We start from the raw sequence: 20,252 nt of genomic DNA on the forward strand, positions 1-20,252 counted from the left end.
AAGAGTTCAGTCATCTCCAATGGGAGAGTGTTATATTATATACCTATTGCTTCATACATGTTGCCAATAAGCTCACAGCCTTATCAAAGGTCAGACTAACAACACACCCAGTTTCTACACCAAATTACTTTTAGACATCCATGGAGACAAATACACAAAATGGAAACAATGACATCATTCCTATATGATGTGATAGGAAGGCTTCTAAAGAAGCCTTGAGAAAGAAAATAACTAGCTATTTTCAGCCATCCCACCGATGTTGTGTTTCACCCCCAGAACCACCCAGATCACATTTCTGTAGGGGGTTTCTCATTTCATTAAAAAAGCCAGCAGTCTTCAGTTTTGAAATCCACACAATTTCTCTCTCTCTCTAATCTTAAGCCTGGATATTCTGTCCACATTCTTTTGGGATGTTCTAATATTTGTGCTATACAGTGTAAGAGAAAAATATATTCTCTACAGAAACCAACTGAGATCAGGATCCCATTGGGCTAAGAGCTATACAATCTCTGCTTCAATGACAATATAATCTAAATAGGCAGAAAAGACATAGGTTAGGGGGAAGGAATATTTATTCTTATTTTACAAAGAGGGAATTGAGGCAGAGATCTCAATGGGAATCAGCTTCAGATCCTAAAAAGCACTGAGGATCTAAAGTTAAGCACAAATATTCAAAAAGCTCCTGAAGGAAGTACTCTGTGGTTTTACTTAAAGCGCTATAAGTTAGAGTGGAAGAGAACTGAACAGACATTCACTGTTTAGTGGGGGGCAAGGCTCGGAGCCTGCCTGCATTGGATGCTGGGGGTGCTCCCCAGCCCCGCCCCTCTGCCAGCTGGTGACTGGAAGCAGCAGCTGGGGTGGGTGAGGGGGGAATTGAGCCCCCCCTGCCATAAGGGCACCCCCACAGATTGCTGGCTTGGGTCTTGGGGAGGGCCAGACCGAGTCTGTGCAGCATGGGGGCTCCATTCCCCCAGCTGTGCCGCTTTTCACCCTGCTGGGAACTGTGACTGGAGGGGGGAGGGAAACAGAGCCTCTCTACCACATGGACCAGGCCCAGCCCCCAACAACACCTGAGCCCACAAGTTTGCAGGTGGGATCCATGTGGCAGAGAGGCTCAGTTTCCTACCCCCTCTGGTAACAATTCCTGGAAGGGCAAAAAAGCAGCACAGCCAGGAGCTTTAGCACAGAGCCCCCCTACTGCACAGATCCAGCCCGGCTCCCCCATAGGTGACCCACACAGTGCATTCCCCCACCCCCTGCCCAGCCATGCAGAGGGGAGACAGAGCCTTTTCTGACTCTTCTCTGTGACAGCCTAGGGGTAGGACTTAGCCAGCGCTCGCCAGGAGTAAACGAGCGCTGGCTGAGGCTAGCAAGCCAACCAGAGAAGGACTCCCGGGATGCCAGGATAATGCTACCTACCTTGACTCAGGATGGGATGTGGTACAGACATTTGATAAAATGCTCTAACCTAAAGCGCTTTAGTCTTATACCTCATCCATTCAAGGTTAACTTAGAGCTGGATCCACCATTTTTAAAGTGCTTTATATGCCATGAAAAATTATCTTGTTTCAGTGTTCTGTACTGAATGCATGATAGATGTAATGTCTGTACCCAGCCCAAGGATTGCATAGTTAGAGCCAAGGATTTAACCTCTTTGCCCCCCAATTCCAGTATATCACCTTAACTTTTATATTAGGTTTTCTTTTATACTGGGATCATGTTTAAACAGAGATCTATAGCACAATTATCAGATGGGTCTGTTACAGTCCTTTTCATAGAGGATGGTGGAGAGAAGGATAAATTATGGGAAATGATGCTGAATTTCATGTCCTTAAGGCCTGGGTAAAACGCAAATGATGTAATTGAAAAAGTCATTTCCTTCCTCCATTGTTGCCATAGTCACACCCAAAACAAAAGCTGCATCAACTGGCTGACCCACCATGGCAGAAGAGCTGTAGGCCCTTGATTTTATCATCACTTTTGAATCAGCTTAAAATAGCAAGGATAACCAAAAACAGGGCTGTAACTAGGGCTTTTGATTTCAAAAGTGTGACTTTTGAAAAAGTAAAAGAACTGCTTAGTGAAGTCAACTGGACTGATGCACCCAGGCATATGAGTAAGGAGACTTGTAATTCAACTCAAAGACTTAAAAAGTAACTGGAATTCACATCCTATGTAAGGGATGGAAAGAACTTAGAGGGAAGCGCTCTAAACCTAGCTGTCTGAAAATCCACCTCAAAAAGGAGTGGGAGTAAGGAGTCTGCAAGGGTGACAGCCACCACATCCCATTTGGGGCATGATGATGGATATAGACATTTGCAACTAGCAAAATCATTCACCCCTCATCATTTGGTATTTCACAGAGCCCCAAATTAGCTAACATGGCATGTCTGCCATCTTTTCAAGAGAAATTAGTATTCTAGAGCTGCTACTGCATTCATGGAGTCACTTACTGCAGAGTCACTTACTGCAGTCAATCAACGAAAAGAGGAAAGAGGCGAATACTAAAACACCCTAAATCTTACTTAAAGCAGATGCTATTCATGACATTATTCCCTTTTCCTTGGCAGACTGGTGTGAGGCACTGAAGAGACACATTGTTGAGGCTAGCAGACTAAATGGGATCTTGTGGTTTGTACTGTAGATATCTTTCCTCACTGTGCCAGTTCACTTTCTGTGCCAGCTTCAGTAAGAGAGTGGGACAGTGGCATTTAACAAGAATCCCATGCTTTGAATTATTATGGATAACTCTTGCACAAGGTAAGGGCACTGCAGTTGACTTTACTTTTAACAGTCTGAGAGACAGCAGAGAAATGGCAACCTGGATGTGAGGATCAATGCACAGACTTCGACCAAGTCTCTTTGGGCCAAAGGGCAAAACAGGCCATGAGAGCTGTGTCATCAACCAGCCTGGAGCAGTAAGTGTACTGATTAACAAAATATGCATGACCCTAACATTTGCTTTCACATTCATATTTCTTTACAGACCAATAGAAACTACATGTCATCTCATGAGCAATAAAAACCTGCAGACAGATCAATTCTCTGTTTGCCTGGCACTTTGAGGAGCAAGACAGCCAAAGGCTGCAATTCAAGACTACACAGGCCCTATTTTGTCCATGCAGATGTTAGAATGTGCTCATTCCCAAGAGACCTTAGTCTGGCCCTTCTTAAACTGAAATGCCCTGCTAGGCATTTCAAAGTGGATTTACAAAGCAGAAAGTAGTGAAGCAGCTATACAGACAAATGCAGCAGCTGGCATAAGCTCAGACATAGTTTCTTGCTTGGAAGTTAGTACAGTACCTTTTCACTGGAAGAGGAGATATTAGCTAGGATAGGGAGGAAATCCCTCCTTTTTTAGAACAGTGCTGTGGGGTCTTTAGTTTCCAGAGAGACAGTACTCCAAGGGTCACTTCCACCTGTCCCTTCAAAAGGATGGAGCTTTCAGTGTCCTGCAGGGCTGCAGTCCCAGTGCCAACTTCAATACTGAACTTCTTCACTAGTTGGAGGTCAACAAGAGTGGATCATGCCCATTCTACACAACACTCACAAACACATGCAAATCCAGAGTGACTCTGCTGATGTCAGTGCTCCAAATCAGCACAAGTATAACCTTCTGAAACTGAGTCAAAAATGCCCTTTTACCCTCACCAAGGCCCCTGGGGATTAGGCAGAAGTGGCTGTATAAAACATGCTAGTAAGGCCATGCCACAGTAGAAGGGGCTTTAAAGAGCTCTGGGTATAAAAGAAAAAAATGTGTTTCTCAAAATGATCAAGTCTTAAAGTTGGACTTCCTCCTGGCGTAAAAATATAGGCAGCCTAAAAGTTAGAACTGGACAGTGTTACAAAATGGGCACATTATCTTTGAGTGTCTAAAACCAATCCCACGCATTTTATTAGATCTGGTACCACTTAAGGTACTGCCACATGGCAGAAGCAAAATGTACCGGCAAGGACTTCCCAGTATGCCCTGCTCACCTACTCCCACTCCCACATTTCCACAAATTTGGGAGTGAGGCCATTCTACAGTGTCCCTCTGAGCTCACTCTCAAGAGCTCAGTCTCTGGTGCGCAGCTGCACAGGAATGCTCTGGAGTGGCCTCACTACTGCACTTCTGGGTTTGGAGCATGTTAGTTGGAACAGCTGGACAAGGTCAGCCACATCATCTGCCATGATGCAGACATACAGGTTTCCCTCGATTTATGCTGTACATGTGTTCCCAGAGAACAGCGCATAAAGCAAACCCACTTTACAATGTAACAAATAGGGATAGGTTCTCATGGTGGTGAGGGAGTGAGGCTGGGATTAGGGAAGAGGCGGCGCTCCTGGGGCTGCACCAGGCAGCAAAGGAGAGGGAACAGAGCAGCACTCACCCCCGTCCCAGCTGCAGCGGCCCCCGGAGCAGCTGGCGCTAGCTGCCTGGAGCCACTGGGCTACACTGTGCTCTGCCTGTACCCACTCACCTCTGCTCCTGGGCTGCACCATGCCCTGGTGCAGGCAGCTGGTGCAGCCAGGGCTGGGGTGAGTCCTGTGCCCTGTGCCACCCACACTCCAACCCGTGCTGGAGCAGCCCCAGGAGCAGCCGACACCCGCTGCCTGCACCATGGCATGGGGCAGCCCAGGAGCTGGGGTGAGCTCAGGCATAGGGGGATAGGCGGAGTGTGGTGCAACCCCAGTGGCTGCAGGCAGCTGGCACCAACCACTCCCAGGGCCGCTGCAGCCGGGGCTGGGGTGAATGGGGCCACAGCCCTTTCCCTTCACAGGCTTACCTGCTTGGGGGGGTGGCATCTATGCTGATTGCGTAAGAGCAAATTTACCTTGCATATAACAAATTACAGATCTAAATATGCTCATCGCATAAGAGCAAATTCACTTATAAAGAACCCGCATAAATCAAAGGAAACCTGTACTGCAAATACTCTTAGTCATGCCAATCAAGGGGAGAAATTTTCAAAGGTGCCACTGGCTGCATCTACACAGTGATTAATGAACAGTAGTTACTGCACGTTTAGTTTAGTACTTCCTTAATGAAGTACTAACTAAACGCAGAGTAACTAGAGTAGCACTGGCGTACAGTTTTTTTTGTGACAGTTACTGTGTAGTAGCCTAATAACACTGCACAGTAGCTTATTAGCACCGTTTTTGACTGGCACACTACTGCGCAGTGTTATTAGGCTAACGCACAGCAAGCGTCTCATAGATGCAACCTGTGTTACTTATAATTCACTGACTTCCACTGGGATCCTAACTGAGTACCTAACTGCTTTTAGTACCTTGAAAAATCTCCCCTAATTTACCAACATTTAATTGAAACCGGCAGTAGTATAGTGGATCGAGGTCACATCTAAAAATGATCTATGGATACCAGGCCCAGGCCATGCCACTTGCAGGGACATCTGAGATAAAGAGCTGGAGTCTCCCTGTGAGTCACTGCAAGAGTGAATCATTTGTCCCTTGCTCCAGGTTAAGAACCCCTCTTATCAGGAAAAGCAAATACAGTTAGCAATGGTGAGAATTAAAGTACTTCTGTTTATTAGTTGTGTTCCAATGTGCCTATATACACAAGAAAACTAAGTCCCTGCCCTGAACAGCTCACCATTGACAAAATATTTAGATAAACTCTTCATGGCCCCAGCCTTTCACCTAGCCATTTAAAGCACTTCTGAGGCTACATAGAAATGACCGGGAGCCAACTATGTTTTAACACAGGGGTGGGCAAAACGCGGCCCGTGGGCCAGATATGAGCCGCCAGCCCATTCTATCCAGCCCACGGGGCCCCTAAAAAACTTAGCAAATTAATAGATCTGCCCCTGGCTGCCTGGCATGTGGCCCTTGATGGCCTGCCAAAACTCAATAAGCAGCCCTCCACCCAAAATAATTGCCCGTCCCTGTTTTAACAGGTTTAAGTGCAATCTAAACTTTATCACACCTGGGTTCCAAAGCCATGAGGAGGCCAGGCTGGGTCTCACAATGCTGCAGCCCAGAATGAGTAAAAACTACTATGAATAGATAAGGCCAGGGCATATATTTAAAAACTAGCTTAGACCTCAGCTGAGGCATAACAGTGTTCTGTTTTCCTAGGGTAGTTGGGTCTTGAAGCTACTAGGTCCCAAGGTCACCAGGCTAGCAAGCACACAATGATAAGACATAGTCAAGCAAGAATAAATAGTGCAGATTTATTGTTACTTACCTGGGGCTGAGAGGCCAAATTCATTTTATATGGATTGGTTTTTCCCTCCTCTGTCACAAGAGGTGACCAGATTTTGGATTCACTTCTGTAATATAATAGCATTAATGATTAATTTGGCAGTTTTCTTCACTGGCTAAAGTTACAGTAATTAAACAAAATTATTTTAAACACTTCAAGAACAGGAATTCAGTAACAGGTGAAAAGGGCAACAGCTGGAAAACATTCTGGAAAAAGTAGTAAAAAAAAAGGAATCAGCAAGGGAGGTATAAAATCAAGAACCTATTGCAAAATGAAACCTCTGTTACAAGACCAACTCCAAACCAGAGAAAAGAGGCAGCCTGAAAATTTTCCTGCATGAGACTAGATCTTGCTGACTGGATACATGAAACATTCTTAACAAAAATACAAACCCTCAGAACTGTCAGCAAGTGAACAGGAAATGTGACATGGAACTAGGTAAAGTGCAGCATCAACAGCACACAAATTCAGCACTGTTGGCTTCCATTTCAATTGTCCCCTATGGCAGTGATTCTCAACCAGGGTACCACCCAGAAATTTCACATAGGAATCCACAGCATCAAAAACATTCTCTGACCTGTTATGAGAGTTTTCTGCAGCAGAACTGCTCTATTATTTTTCCATAGTCAAAAATGAGTGAAAGCTGACAGCTGGCATTTTCCAAAGGGTGCCTTCAGTCTAACTACGTTGAAAACCACTGCCATATGATATTTAGTTTGGGTTTTTTTCCTTCTCTCTCTCTCCCTCTCCTTAAAGCCTTAGCTCCTGGAGGTATGTGATTGGGTGAGAAGCTCAGCTTTCACTTAAAACGATTGTCTAGACTTCATATTTCTGGAAAAAGCTTGAAAATGTGGCCCCCAAGTTGAATAATTACCCAAAGCCTTGATTTTTATTTAGGTTTTTAAGCCAATTTCTGGAACCTGACTCCTAATTTTTGAGTGCTTATGGTTGGCAACACACAAATTGCATGTTGTAAATTCCAAAGTGGTTCAGGCATTCAGCTGATGTTACTGTCAGGGAATAATTCTCGGCATTTTAAGCTTGAGTTGGAGAAAGAGTCACTTAATATGAGCTTAACATTGTAAAATGGCTTAGGGGATGCCTTAGAGGGTGTTTTTTTCTAAGAGAAAACTAGGTTTTAATACAGGATTCACTGTATAGAACATAGATGGGGCCAGATGGAAACAACTTTAATCCAGAGTTCAACTCCAAATGTGTGAAGGGGGCTAATGTGCCCTCTTCTGAAGGTGTTGGCAAGATTTTGGATCACACCCCCATTTCTTACACAGCACTACTAACAAGCTGAACTGAAGATGCAATATAGAGTCACGTTTTCAATAGACATTTATTAGTGATTGGCAAACAGACAGTATTAAACCAAATATTTTAAGCAAATAGTATACACACTGGGAACAGATGCACAAATGTTCTGGGGTGGATTTACTTTGCAGTAATTTACTCTACAGTAAACCCACCCTGGACAGGTAGCTAGCTACGCATGTGGGGAAGTGAAAGTAGATTTGCTGCTCATGGCAGCAGTTTGCGTCTGCCCCACGTCAGTCTTGCACCAGCCCCCTGCAGCAGCCAGGGGGAGTTCTAGGCTCCAGGCTTCCCAGCTGTCTCCTGGCAGGGGCTGGTAAATTGCTCCCCTGCTGCTGGGGCAGACTCAGCCACCAGTCCAAGCAGGGTCAATGTCCCCCTGCCCTGGCTGCAGGGAGCTCCCAGCCCCAGATCCCCTGCCCTGCAGCTCTTTCAAAGCCCCACGCCTCCATCGCCCAATGCCATCTTACATATGCCATACTCCACAGTAATTACTCCCAAGTAAATTTGCTACTTGCATTTACAGATAGCAAATTTACTCAAGATTAGCACAAATTACTGTGTAGTGGATGATTACTGTGTAGTGGGCGAGATGCTTACTACACAAGATGCTTCCTGATCCTAAGCCTAATTACACTGCGCAGTAGTACGGCAGTTAAAAACTATGCTAATAGCCTACCGCTCAGTGTAATTAGGCTGATGCACAGTAAGCATCACAAAATAACCATGTGCCGGCATTACTGTTAGTGCATTTGGTTAGTACTTAATTAAGCAACTACTAAACTAAATGTGCAGTATCTAAGAGAAACACAAAATTCTAAAACTCTTGGACACCTTTTATTACACCAACTAAAAATAGCAAACAACATTCTTTCTTTTGCAAGCTTTCGGGCACACACACCCTCCTTCAGGCTGAGGAGAAATTAAAGATTGTAAAATTCCTCCTAGCTAGAAAATAAGCTCCATTTTGCACAAGGAAAGTTTTAGGCTGGAAATATAGTTCCATGGGTCTGGGAGAGTCCTTTTGTGCGAGCTGTTTTTTGATGTACAGATAAAGCTGCCCTCATCCCTGGAGGTGTCAGATGTCAGAGGCAGGCAAGGAAGCACCAAAATCATTCTTTCTTGTTTAGCAATGAAGTTTATCTTTCCAAAAACAGCAAAAATATGGTATCTTCCATGTTTCAGGGCTCTATTTTGTAGCCGTGTTGGTCTGGTTGTAGCCATGTTGGTTTGGTTGGCAGTGCTGGCCTCTTTTTTCCTATACCAACTTGCCTACAAAATAGACCCCAGTATCTAAGGTGCATTAATAAATTTGTAGATGCACCCAGTAAATATCTGCATGTGTAGACTGTGATGCTTACTGCACAATAATTTACTCTAATCTCAAGTAAAGCATCTTGTATAGTTACGCCCACTAAGTACCTGACTCTGTGGCCCTCACTCATGGGAAAAGTACCTGATTTTAGTGGGAAAAAGCAAGCGAGCAAGGCTGTAGGACCCTCAGTGTGTCTAAGCTATTGTGACTACACAGTGAACGGTCCCACACATAGAAACGGTGAATATGTCACACCCCTAAGCTAGGTTGTTCTTTATAGTTATAAAGATAGTTTCTAATTTGTGATTTCAGAGTTCTCTTCTTTTTGTATATAAAAGACTGTTACAGGTGAACAAGCAGATGCCCACAGATGCCTCGCATGGGCTTGTACAATGAATTGTTCAATTCCATACACTCAGGACCAAAGGGATCCATGAAGGAAGCCTGCATTGTTTTTGCTGGTTTATGGACTAATCTGGTCACTCACAAGAACACTCCAAACAGCCTGCAGCGCAAGTAAAGATGCTGAAAACAGAACGTCTGATTTGTGTTATAGGACCCTTTTTAAGGAGAATCTAATTATCAGAAGGAATCCAGGATCCCAGTCTGAAGGATGTCACTTCTTGGCATGTCATTCCTCTGTGCCTTGACCTCCCCATCTATAAAATGGAACAACGTTTAACTACCACACACAGGTATTATAAGATGCTTGGTTAAGGTTTGTGAAGCTCTTTACAACATACAGGTAACTCCAAACGTCTCTTTCCAGACACAGGCTGTCGTGAATCATTGAACATATAGTGTTTTAATGAAAAAGTTTCTGCAGGAGTTTTCCCCATATTTAAAAATAGAAAAGATTCATGATTTTTAAAAAACATTTCCACCAGAAACCAAAAAAAGGAAGAAGGAAATGAATTTTGAAAGTAATATTGGAATCTTCCTAATGTTTTTCCCAAATGTTTTTTTAATTACAAAAAGATTCAGATCAGCTCTACTAAGTATCAAACTTAAGAGAAAGGGAAAAAAACTTTGCTAACAGCTTTCTGTTTTAAAACAAAGATAATCACTTCAATACAAACATCATGATAGCTAGACACTAACACTGTGGGGAAATTTGGCTGGTAAGTCTGAAAACTATAATATAGTACTTTAACAATATGTTAGGTGAGATTCTCAGAAGAGCAGAATGTGATATGTATTTAGTCCAAGAAAAAACATTGTGCTGTTTTTCACAGTATCTCAGTTACAAGAAACATGCTTGCTGTCCTGATAAATGAAGACCATTGCTCATTTTTAACTGTAAATGCTGTAAAACATGTCAGCAGGCAGCTGAAAAGCTCTTAGGACGAGTTTTGAAAATTAGGTCCTGTGTCATGAACTGCAGTTTTTCATCTCAACTTGGTAGGGTTGCAAACTCTGCTTTCTCAATATCTATGAATTACCTGCACCTACAAATTAGTTGGTGAAACAGGTGGATTGTACCTGCAATTAACATACAGGCTCTTTAAAAAACAGGCCCTTACAATGACAAGGTTAAGGAAAGGGCAGAGAGTAAATACAAGGCTACTTTCTACCTTAGTTGCTTGTGCAGGGATAAATTTAACCCACGTCATTTAATAAGCAGCTGTTCAATTTGAAATAATCAAAATATAAAATCTCACCACACTGTAGTTTAGAAACTGCTTGACCATTACGTAAAGGTATGATTTTCACTTCAGGGGAGAAAGGAGAAAGAGTTACGTGGATCAGCATTTCTCAACCCATGGGTCATGACCCAAAAGTGGGTCACAAGAATATATGAAAGGGTTGCAAACAAATTTTAAAAATGTGTTTTCCTTTACAAGAGAAAAATGTGGGAAAGCATGGCTTTTCCCTTTTAGGCTGTCAGGGTTCCAGTCTGCAAGGGGCTGCTTAGGGCCCCCCCATGCCCAACCTGCCCCTGCCTCACTCTGCCACTCTAGCCCCATACACTGGGGGCTGGGGCCTGGGGCCAGCAGGTTGGGAGTGAGGGGCACCAACCGGCACAGCTAGGGACCTATTTTCCACTTAAACTATTTACAAGGTTGGGACTGGCCTTCAATGTTACAAAAAGGTACAAAAAAGATTGAGAACCACTGACCGGAGGATAGGAACTGCCTGCTATTAGCATCTATATGTACATGAAGGGCACTGACAGACATGGGAGGGGGGGCATGCTTTACTGGAAGCAGCAGCGCATTAGTTTGACCCAGCTCCACAGCATTTATATAGATCAGGTGCTTCAGCAAGGCTTTCTGGCACTTTTATCTAAAATTGATACAATCAGCTATTAGATAAAAGCTCCAGATAAGCCCTGCAGAAGCACCTGATCTAACAGATGTTGGATGAGCCAAGTTCGCTAACGCGATGCCTCTTTTGGGCATGAGCTGCGCTTGGTATGGGGGCATATGGAATTTAAAGTAAAGCACTGTTTTTCTGGGGGGTTTTACAACTGTAGCTGAAATGTTAAACGCTAGCACCTACTTCTAAGGAAACATGATATGCTGGAACTCTTTATTTAGAGAAGTAGAAAATGACTGTGGTTTGCAAACAGCAATCGCAACATAGTGAACCTTGCGTACTGTGCCAGGCAGCTTAAAAAACAGCAAAACAAACAAAAAAAAAACAACCCACCAGAACACACTATGAGAGCCAAGTTGTTGTATGAACACACTGCAAACTGGATGACCTGGGTTCTTGGCTTCTGTTGGGAGTTTTTGGTATATGAAGCATGTGGAATGAAGTCTGCTGTATAACCCATAAGCCAATCAAAATGCAACCCCTTCCAAGGTGGAGGTGGCAGTTAATAAGTATCCAGTGACTAGGTTCTGCCCAGAGATCAAGAACAAACCCCTATGCTTCAGCATGCATGCCATTAAGACAAGACCTCTGACTAACAGACTTAACTAAATCAGAGATGCATAAGCTTTTCTGAGCCTGACCTCACTTCATCCATGCTGTGAAAGGACATGCACAGAGCAGTTAATTGTAAAGGTGTGACCAGCCATAGCAGCCTATGGTACTTTAATTAATTTGACTTCTGATTAAAATAATACAAAAATAAGTTTGGTTTCCAGGTTTGGAACCATTCCAATTTATTACTGGATGTAAATGGAAACAGCAAAGTCACAATGGGTTTTACTTTCTTTCCAAATTAGAAGTTATCCAAACAAAATGGTTAAATAGTCAACATTTTTATCTCCCTTGGCCAGAGAGGATAAGGTTTCTTTTTGTCTTCACAACAGCTGCAGCAAAATCCTTCAGTCAATCACACAATGAGCCATTTACAGCACCAGATAAGGGATGAGGAGGGGAGACATTAGCACCAAACATTTTCAAAGAGTAGATTCTTTTAACAGACTGACATGCCCTCTCTGACTATATAGAGCATATGCAGTGTGATGACTTGCTGGATTACTATTAAAGGTGCTCATTAAAAAGTGATCAGTTTAAATCCAGCCTAGATAGCATCAATCAAATCCTGAAAGTCACTGAGCAACTGACTGGTGTCCTAAAGACAAGAAACTGGTGGTCTCCAGTCCAGACTTCCTGGAAAGGAGTCCAACCCATAAGAACTACCAGAAGGACTGGCTCCTGCACCACCTTCCCACACACCCTTGCTATCAGCTTGGGCAAGACTAAATGTTTCTCCTTTTCACATTCTTCCCTGCTGTTTCTCCTTTCTGCTGGAGACAAGAGTGTACTGGTGGACCATTAAGAAAGCTGTCCCTGCTGCTACCTACATGGTCTTGTATTTGCAGGTCCATCAGACCTGCACTTTTCACCAGTGGTAGGGCTGGGATTTTCCAAGTTCTCTCTGGAAGCTGGACACTCGAATTTCATTGGAAGTTGATAGGATTTTTTTCATCAAGCACCTCACTCCCTTAAGAATCCGTCACAAATCCCAGCCTAAGTTCTCAGTTTCATTGTTAAGAATTTGGTTTACAAACTTCTTTTTACAAACTTGCCAAAAACAAAGGAAGTTTAAATGTCAGAGTGCAGAAGGAAAAGAAAGGCTAAGAATGTTTCATTCTGAGATTGAAAAATAAACCAGAGATTTTGTGCCATGCAAATCAAACATGAATATGTGAAAAAGACTCCCATGTTGTGTCTGCAACCCAGATTTCCATGCTTTTTCATTTACTACAGCAGACAGTATGACAGGACAGGGGAAGAGTCATCACCATGGATCTGGATTTTCTGTTTCCTACAGGAAAATGGAGAAAACTGCAGATTTCCCATCTTTATCAGACAAAATGTGGATTTTCCCTTTTAGCAAAGAAACCAGAGGATTTCCCACTTTTGCAAAGAGCTCTGCAGGTAGGCAGAGTTCCAGCCTGCAAGAGCTGACAGCAAAAAGGGCAGGAAAGCCCCAACCCTGCCTTGAGAGAAAGGGGGAGGGGGCAGAGTGTGGCCTAAGGCTTTGAGTCAGTCCTAGGCTTGGCTCAGGCTCACTTTCCTTCTGTAAGGTAAGTGGGGCTTGCAGGGGGCTGGGAGGTTGCACCGGAGGGCTGGCGGGGGGGGGAAGCTAGCTGCGGGGAGCTGGCTGGGAGCTGAGGGAGCACAGAAGTGTTGGAGAAAGACACAGAGTGCCCAGCCAGCTGCAGATGGAACATGAGTGGCTTGATTGGCCTGACCCAGCTTGGTGTCTCCATGTGTGGCTTCCCTTAAGGGCATGGAGGAGACAAGCCAGGTCAGGCTGAGCAAGCCGCTCGCGTTCCGTGTGCTGCTGGCCAAGCACTCAGTGTCTTTCCCCAATACATCCCCACTCCCCACCAGAGTGCCGGCTGCATGTGGAACAGGAGTAGCTTGATCAGCCCAACTGGGCTCAGTGCCTCCATGTCCTTAAAGGAAGCCACACATGGAGGCACCAAGCCCAGTTGGGCCGATCAAGCCACTCGCATTCCATATGCAGCTGGCCAGGAACTCTGGGTGGGAGTGGGAAGGTGCTAGGGGAAGCTCTAGAGTGGCTACCCAGCCAGTGGCGCATGAAACTGGAGCAGCCCTGGAGTGGCTGCCACCGCTAACACCCCGCCTGCTGCTGCTGCGCTGGCTGCATGTATCGGCCACCACCACCACACTGCCAGTGCCATGCCCTGCGCTGTTTTCCCATGGTCAGCCGCATGGCTCCACAGGCTGCATGCAAGCCGGTCGCCTGGGGGAGAGGGGGCTTGCATGTGGCGGCCACCATCACACCACTGCTGCCACTGTCACGCCTTGGGCCACTTGCCTGTGGAACCATGCGGCTGCAGAGCTATGTCCATGGAGCCATGCAGCCGGCTGTGGGAAGGCAGTGCGGGGCACAGCAGCAGCAGTCTGGTGGCAGCTGCTCTGTGTGAGCCCCCCCACCCCCAGCCAGCTGTGCCACTTGCCGGCGGAGCCACTACCATCTCACTGCCACTGCCACGTCCCGCACTGCCTTCCTGCGGCCAGCTGCATGGCTCCGTAGGCAAGCTCCACGGGCACAGCTTTGTGGCTGCACGGCTCTACAGTCAAGTGGCGTAGGGCATGGCAGCAGTAGGTGTCATAGTGGCAGTGGTGGCCACCATGTGCGAGCCCCCTCCCCACCCCGGCAGCTTGTGTGCAGCCCGCAAAGAAGCACTGCTGCCCTCACCTCCTTGGCCCTGTTCCTGGGACACAAACTCCCCTCCCCCCCATTCTTGATCTGCCATCCCCCAGCCCCTTCTCTTCTTCTCACACACACTTACCTGTTGGGGTCTGTGACTGTACCTGTGTGTGTAACTATGTGTGTGTGTGTGTGACTGCGGGGGCTGTTGTGGGGGGGAGTGAAGGGTACCAGCAGGGCTGGGAGGGGACTTTAATTTTAATCATAGATTTTGGGGTTTTATCAGAAAATTTGCAATTTTTATGAGGAAAAGCCAGGATCCCTGGTCATCACCTTGCTGTTTCATCAAAGTAGAAGCCAAGAACCCAGTTCAAGTGAGAATTACCTCAGATCCCAAAACATATATTTACAAGGAATTAGCTGCAAATGGGGTGGGGTGAGGAAAACTGATGAGAGGGGAAACAGAAAGTACATGCAAGTTAAGACAAGAGCCTGGAGCTACATTTAAGAAATTCTGAACATTTTAAAAACTTGGCCTGAACATGATATACTGTAAATGCAGTAGAAATCTAAAGGACTCCAATGTGTTCTCAGCATTCTGCATATGGAGATAAGCCTAAACATTTAGGAAAGCTCAGAGCTGGTCACTGCTCCTCTCATGCTATTCATCATGAGATTGTATAAATAAAAGCCATAAGAGGGAGAAACAGATTTCATTCTTACTGGCCACATGTACATAAGACACTGACTACATAGTCATTATTGTGCAGTCATTCAGTTAGGGTTACCACTAGGGGTGCACCAATAGACATTTTGGGGGCCGATACCAACAGCTAATTTTTCAGGAGTCATATTGGCTGATACTGATCAAATTTGCGATACAACTGCATGCAGCTGGTAAGTCTGTTGTGGTGAAAGAGGAGGTGGGAAGGAAGGGTGGGGGTGCAGATGAAGGCCCCTGTGGTAAGGAAGGGAGTGGGGCTGGGGTAGGTGCTGCTCAGCTGGGGGCACAGGCACAGGATGGAGACACAGCTCATCTGGGGGGCTCCCACCGCTCGTTCGGGAGGGCATGGGGGGGGGCATGTGCCCTTGGATCTGCATTGGGTGGGCTGGGAAGGCTCCAGCACTGTGCTCAGGATGGGTGGTGGCAGCTCTGGAAGGGGGCCACGGGGGGGGGGGGCTGAAACCACCCCAAATTTTGCTGTAGCCTCCCCCCGCTCTGCAGCTTCCTCCCAGTGCTGCCGCACTTGCCCCGAGCACAGTACAGCATGGTCCTTGGCCCAACCCCGCAGCTGAAGCCCGCCTGGCCCACCCTGTGCAGATCCAGTGGCACACACTCCCCTTCCCCCTCCCCCCATGCCCTCTTGGATGAGTGGTGTGCAGCGGTAGGAGCCACCCGCCCCCCGCCCCTCTAAGATGAGCCGTGACTCCGTCCTACACCTGCCCCGCCCAGGCAGTGCCTACCAGAGCCCCAGCCCTGTTCCCTCCCTCACTGCAGGGGGTGCCACCATGCCCCTTCCTACCCTCCTCCCCTTTTACCACAACAGACTTACCAGCTGCATGCTACGGGGCTCTGCACATGTGGCTGTGTGCACACACAAGCATTTATCAGCCACATCAGGCGATTTCCAATATAGTCAATTTTCTTTACATTAATGCCAATTCAATATCAGACCAATGTATGCACCTCTAGTTACCATACATCTGGGTTAACCCAGACAAGTCCCCTTTTTGAGCCCTCCACTCTCCATCCAGGTGGGTTTTTTAAATCTAACCAAATGTCTGGGATTTCACTTTGCTCCAGTGGTGGGAGCAGGAGGAGAGCAATTAGAGGCAGCAGGTAGCACCACATGGGTCTGTGTGTACCTCTGCAGCTGCAGGCAAGTATATCTTAGGTCTCTGCTGCCTTCCATAGCCCTCCCCCTGCTTCCAGCAGTGGAGCAAAGCAAAATCCTTGACATTTGGTCAGGGCAGGAGGGTCGGAGGCTGGGGCTGTGGCAGGGCATGGGGGTGACAAGGGGCTGCCTGCTCCTCTAGCAGTGGAAAGGGATGGCGGGGGTAGTGAGGGTAGCGGGGAACTCTGTGGCTGGGTTGGTAGCACAGAAGCCAGTGCCGGTGCTCACAGGGGCTGAGCGACCAGGAGACACTGTCCGCAGGGAGGAGGAGGGAGGGGACCTTGGCCAGGCTGACTGGCACAGGGTGGCAGCTCCATCCTATAGCAGGGTGTGCCACAAGCATCCCCTCCTCTTCACTCCAGCCCGCACTGGGGTCAGACACACTCTACCACTGCCTGCATGAATCGGAGCCACCATGCTCTGGCCCGGTCAAGATGGGGTGGGGGGGCAAGGGCTGCAGATCAGGAGTGAGGGGCACGTGGGTGGGAGGCACTGTGGGCTGGGAGTCTGGTGCATTGGCATCACCAAGGGCCTGTGGGTCAGGAATGAGGGGCACCAGTGGGGGGGAGGGGAGACTGTGGCTTTGCACTGAGGGGCAACAGAATGGACAGGGGCAAAGCACCAGCATGTCACTGCCCCCCCCCAGTCATAATCTCCCCTGCCCCCTTCTCCCTCTGCCCCCCCTGCTCATGACAGGTGTTCTTTGTTTTGGACCTGGAAATATGGTAACCCTAATTTAGTACTTCTATAAATACATAATAAGTGACTCTGCCATAACCTGAGTTACTGCGCAGTAGTGCAGACAAACAGGCTTTTAGAATGCTACTGCGTAGTAGCCCTGAGACTACTGCGCAGTAGCGTTGCATCACAGGTTCTGCCACATAACGCTACTACACAGTAGTCTTGGGCTACTGCACAGTCTGTGTCTCATGTAGACATGGTCACTGGAACTGTTAGGCTGAAACAGAACAGGTAATATCTCAAAGAAATAAACCCAGTATAAAAGTTCCTTGGATAGAACAAAACTTGAGACTAGAAGGAGTCAGGAGATACAAATGGGCAAGGAAACCCACCCTCAAAACCCCCACATCTTTGATGGATTTTTAACCTCTGTGGAAAGTGCTGTTATACTCATGCGTTTTACAAGTCTTCTTGGCTAGAGACAGACATTCAAAAAGCCCGAACCTAAATTGATTCAATCTTTTCAGGTTAGTCTAACCTGTAAAGCTTGAACCGATTTGGAGATGGATAAACATTCCCTTTTCATTACAGAAATGCAGGCATGCCTGCAGTGGCTCAGGCTAGAAGCTAGGGGGAAGGGGGAGGGGCACTAGAGCAGCCCAGTGCTAAACTGAGAAGGGGCAGGGGCAGGGCCAGGCTCAGGCAGGATGCTCTGATTAGGGAGGGGTTTAAACCCCCACCCTGGCCTGCACCATCTTAGGCTTTTCCCCACTTGCTGCTCAAGGAACGAGGGTGTTGCCAGACCCCATCCCCGGACTAGCACTCTGAGGCAAAGCAGGGTGTGCAGTGTGCGCATCTGTTGATGATACTGAACTTTTCAATCTCCCTCTCCACAAACCTGTCTGCAAACCTGACAGCAGAGGGCTGATAAAACCACAGTGTTTATCAGCCCATCATCAAAACAAAAGTCTATCATTAGTTCAAGTTCTTCTTAAACAGCTTCTTCCAAAGAAAGAATGGAGGGACATTACCAACTGACCTGTTGATTAGCTCTAAAAAGCCCTAAGTGGACACTGTTCTGTCTGCCTTTGTCCTATCTGCCTGTCCCAGTGAAACTGGAGACACACACACACACACATCTCAGCATTAGCTAGCATACCACATGCCTAGGGTCCATAGGGCTGGGGTCCATGCTGTGGGAGATGGGTGGGAGGGAGGAAGGAAGGGGGGAATCCCTGCTTGAACAGCCAGCAGCAAGGGAAGCCATGCAGACCCTGCTGTGCCTGCAGTCTCCCCCAGAGCTCTGGCTAGGGAGGAGTGGGGCAGGACCAGCCTGTTCTCTGGAGCAGAGAGCACAACCTGGCCCAGGCCAGCCCAGCTCTGGGCTGCAAAGCATCTGGGATGCTGGGAGACTCTGGTTTAACTTAAAGCAAGAAGGGGTGTGGGACAGACACTGCATAAACCGGTTTGACCCAAATCAGTTAAGTCTGATACTACCTTTAACCAGGTTTATCTTAAACTAGTTTCAGCCATTTTGAAACTGGTTTATGTGCACTAAACTTAGATTCTGTTACAGGTTTAAATCTATTTCTGATCACTTAAACCGGTTTACGTGTAATGTCTGTCCCTAGCCCTTAAAAGCAGCACGGTACAAGCCCTAGGAAAAAGGTAACAGGCAATAACATTTATTGAGTTTTCTACTATATGATTGATTCACTTTGGTGAGTAGATGCCATTTAAATAGGCTGCCAGAAGGCTGCACACTGGGCATTCAGAACTTCATGAGAACAATGAGGAAGGAATTTACCAACTTATTTTGATCCAAGAAGCACATGCCTCTAGCTCTTGACTTAAAAGGCTTATCCTTCCATTAGCCACAACAGAGGACCACAATAAAGTCAAGCAGTTTCTGAAAACGCCTTAAAATAATGCAGATCCAACTGCCCCACAAACCCACTTTCCAACCTGTTCAGTTACTGACTTAACTATTTTTGTATGAAGGAGAAAGTCTACAGAAATGAGGCACGATGCAGATTTTACTTGCAAATCATTCTGAATGCACCAATCACAAAGAAAGTTCTCAGTACACACAGAGCCAGTCACAGGGATCTCCGGCATTACAGCTGAGCATTGAACAATCTGCACGTCCATATATAGACATATACAGAACATCATGCTTTTTCTCAGGGCCACAAGAATTATTAGTAATATGACAAGGCTGGAAAATTCCTGCTGGCAGGATGACAAAAGGCAGACCACAGTGAGTCAACAAAATCCATGGGTCTCCTGGAACAAATTATTTTCTCTTGTGGCTTCATACAGTGGTCCCCACGCTGAAAACTGGCAACATGAGAAAAATGGATTGATGCCTCCAGTAGCAAGGGCATGATATATATAAACTGTTTTTACATAATCTTTTCAAACCAAGCCCCGTATTTTGTCCTCCTCATAATCAGCATTTGGGTATCTGCAGTTTTTACTTTGTTTTGATACAGCCTAGTAGCAGAGCTTCCATCAGCTTTTGGATGTTTAGCAGAATGAACATGTAACTTCTCTTCTTGGCACTGGTTCTGCTAGGGTAACTGGTTCTGCCAGGTTGTTTTTCCAACCTTTTAAGTGCAGCAAGAATTAATGTACTGGCAGCAGAGCTGTGGAGAAGCAGCTAGAAAATATGATGAAAAAGGTGATAGGAGTTGAGAGAAAGGTTATACATTTGTAATCCTTTTTGCAAGTATTCATATATTATTACAACCTCTGTGCTTCAAGTCATAGCAGGAAAAGGAACATTCAGATAAAAAAGACTATTTATTTTTTTAATGTAGAAATGTATGAAGAATTTGGCCTTTCAGCTAGTTTGGTTACATACCAGTCTGGCACCACAGGTCCAAACTATGGTCCTTTCTAATTTAGCTGAGCAAATAAGAAGAGCCAATTCAATTAAAATTAACCCTAACCTGAGATAGTGAAACAGTTTTTTCTCTAGATCATCTAATTCCATTTTTTCTTTTGGATCTGGAACCAACTTCCAAGAGTAGTGGTGCTGGCTCCTACCCTGGGGGTCTTTAAGAGGAGGCTAGATGTACACCTTGCTGAGGTTGTTTGACCCCAGTACTCTTTCCTGCCACGGCAGGGGGTCAGACTAGATGATCTACTCAGGTCCCTTCCTACCCTAGAAACTACGAAATTATGAAACATGCAGAGAGTTTGCATAGAGCAGGATCAAATTCAGCACGTGCATTTCACCAGAGC

At 46.2% G+C, this 20,252-nt stretch overlaps 1 protein-coding gene across 3 annotated transcripts in view; it reads right to left on the reverse strand.

Moving 5' to 3' along the window:
• Window positions 1–20,252, reverse strand: part of PDLIM1 (PDZ and LIM domain 1) — a 72,071-nt gene that overhangs the window by 21,238 nt on the left and 30,581 nt on the right. For 2 of the 3 annotated variants that reach the window (XM_090057190.1, XM_090057189.1), the window contains exon 3: window positions 6,191–6,275. In XM_090057190.1, coding sequence (XP_089913316.1) covers window positions 6,191–6,275 — 85 coding nt within the window. Of the gene's footprint in view, window positions 1–4,769; window positions 4,773–6,190; window positions 6,276–20,252 lie in introns of all 3 variants that reach the window. The other variant, XM_090057191.1, reaches the window with a different exon arrangement.

The sequence above is a fragment of the Crocodylus siamensis genome, chromosome 7 (genome assembly GCF_052110815.1).
Source record: "Crocodylus siamensis isolate JL-2025a chromosome 7, ASM5211081v1, whole genome shotgun sequence".
Lineage (NCBI taxonomy): Eukaryota > Metazoa > Chordata > Crocodylia > Crocodylidae > Crocodylus > Crocodylus siamensis.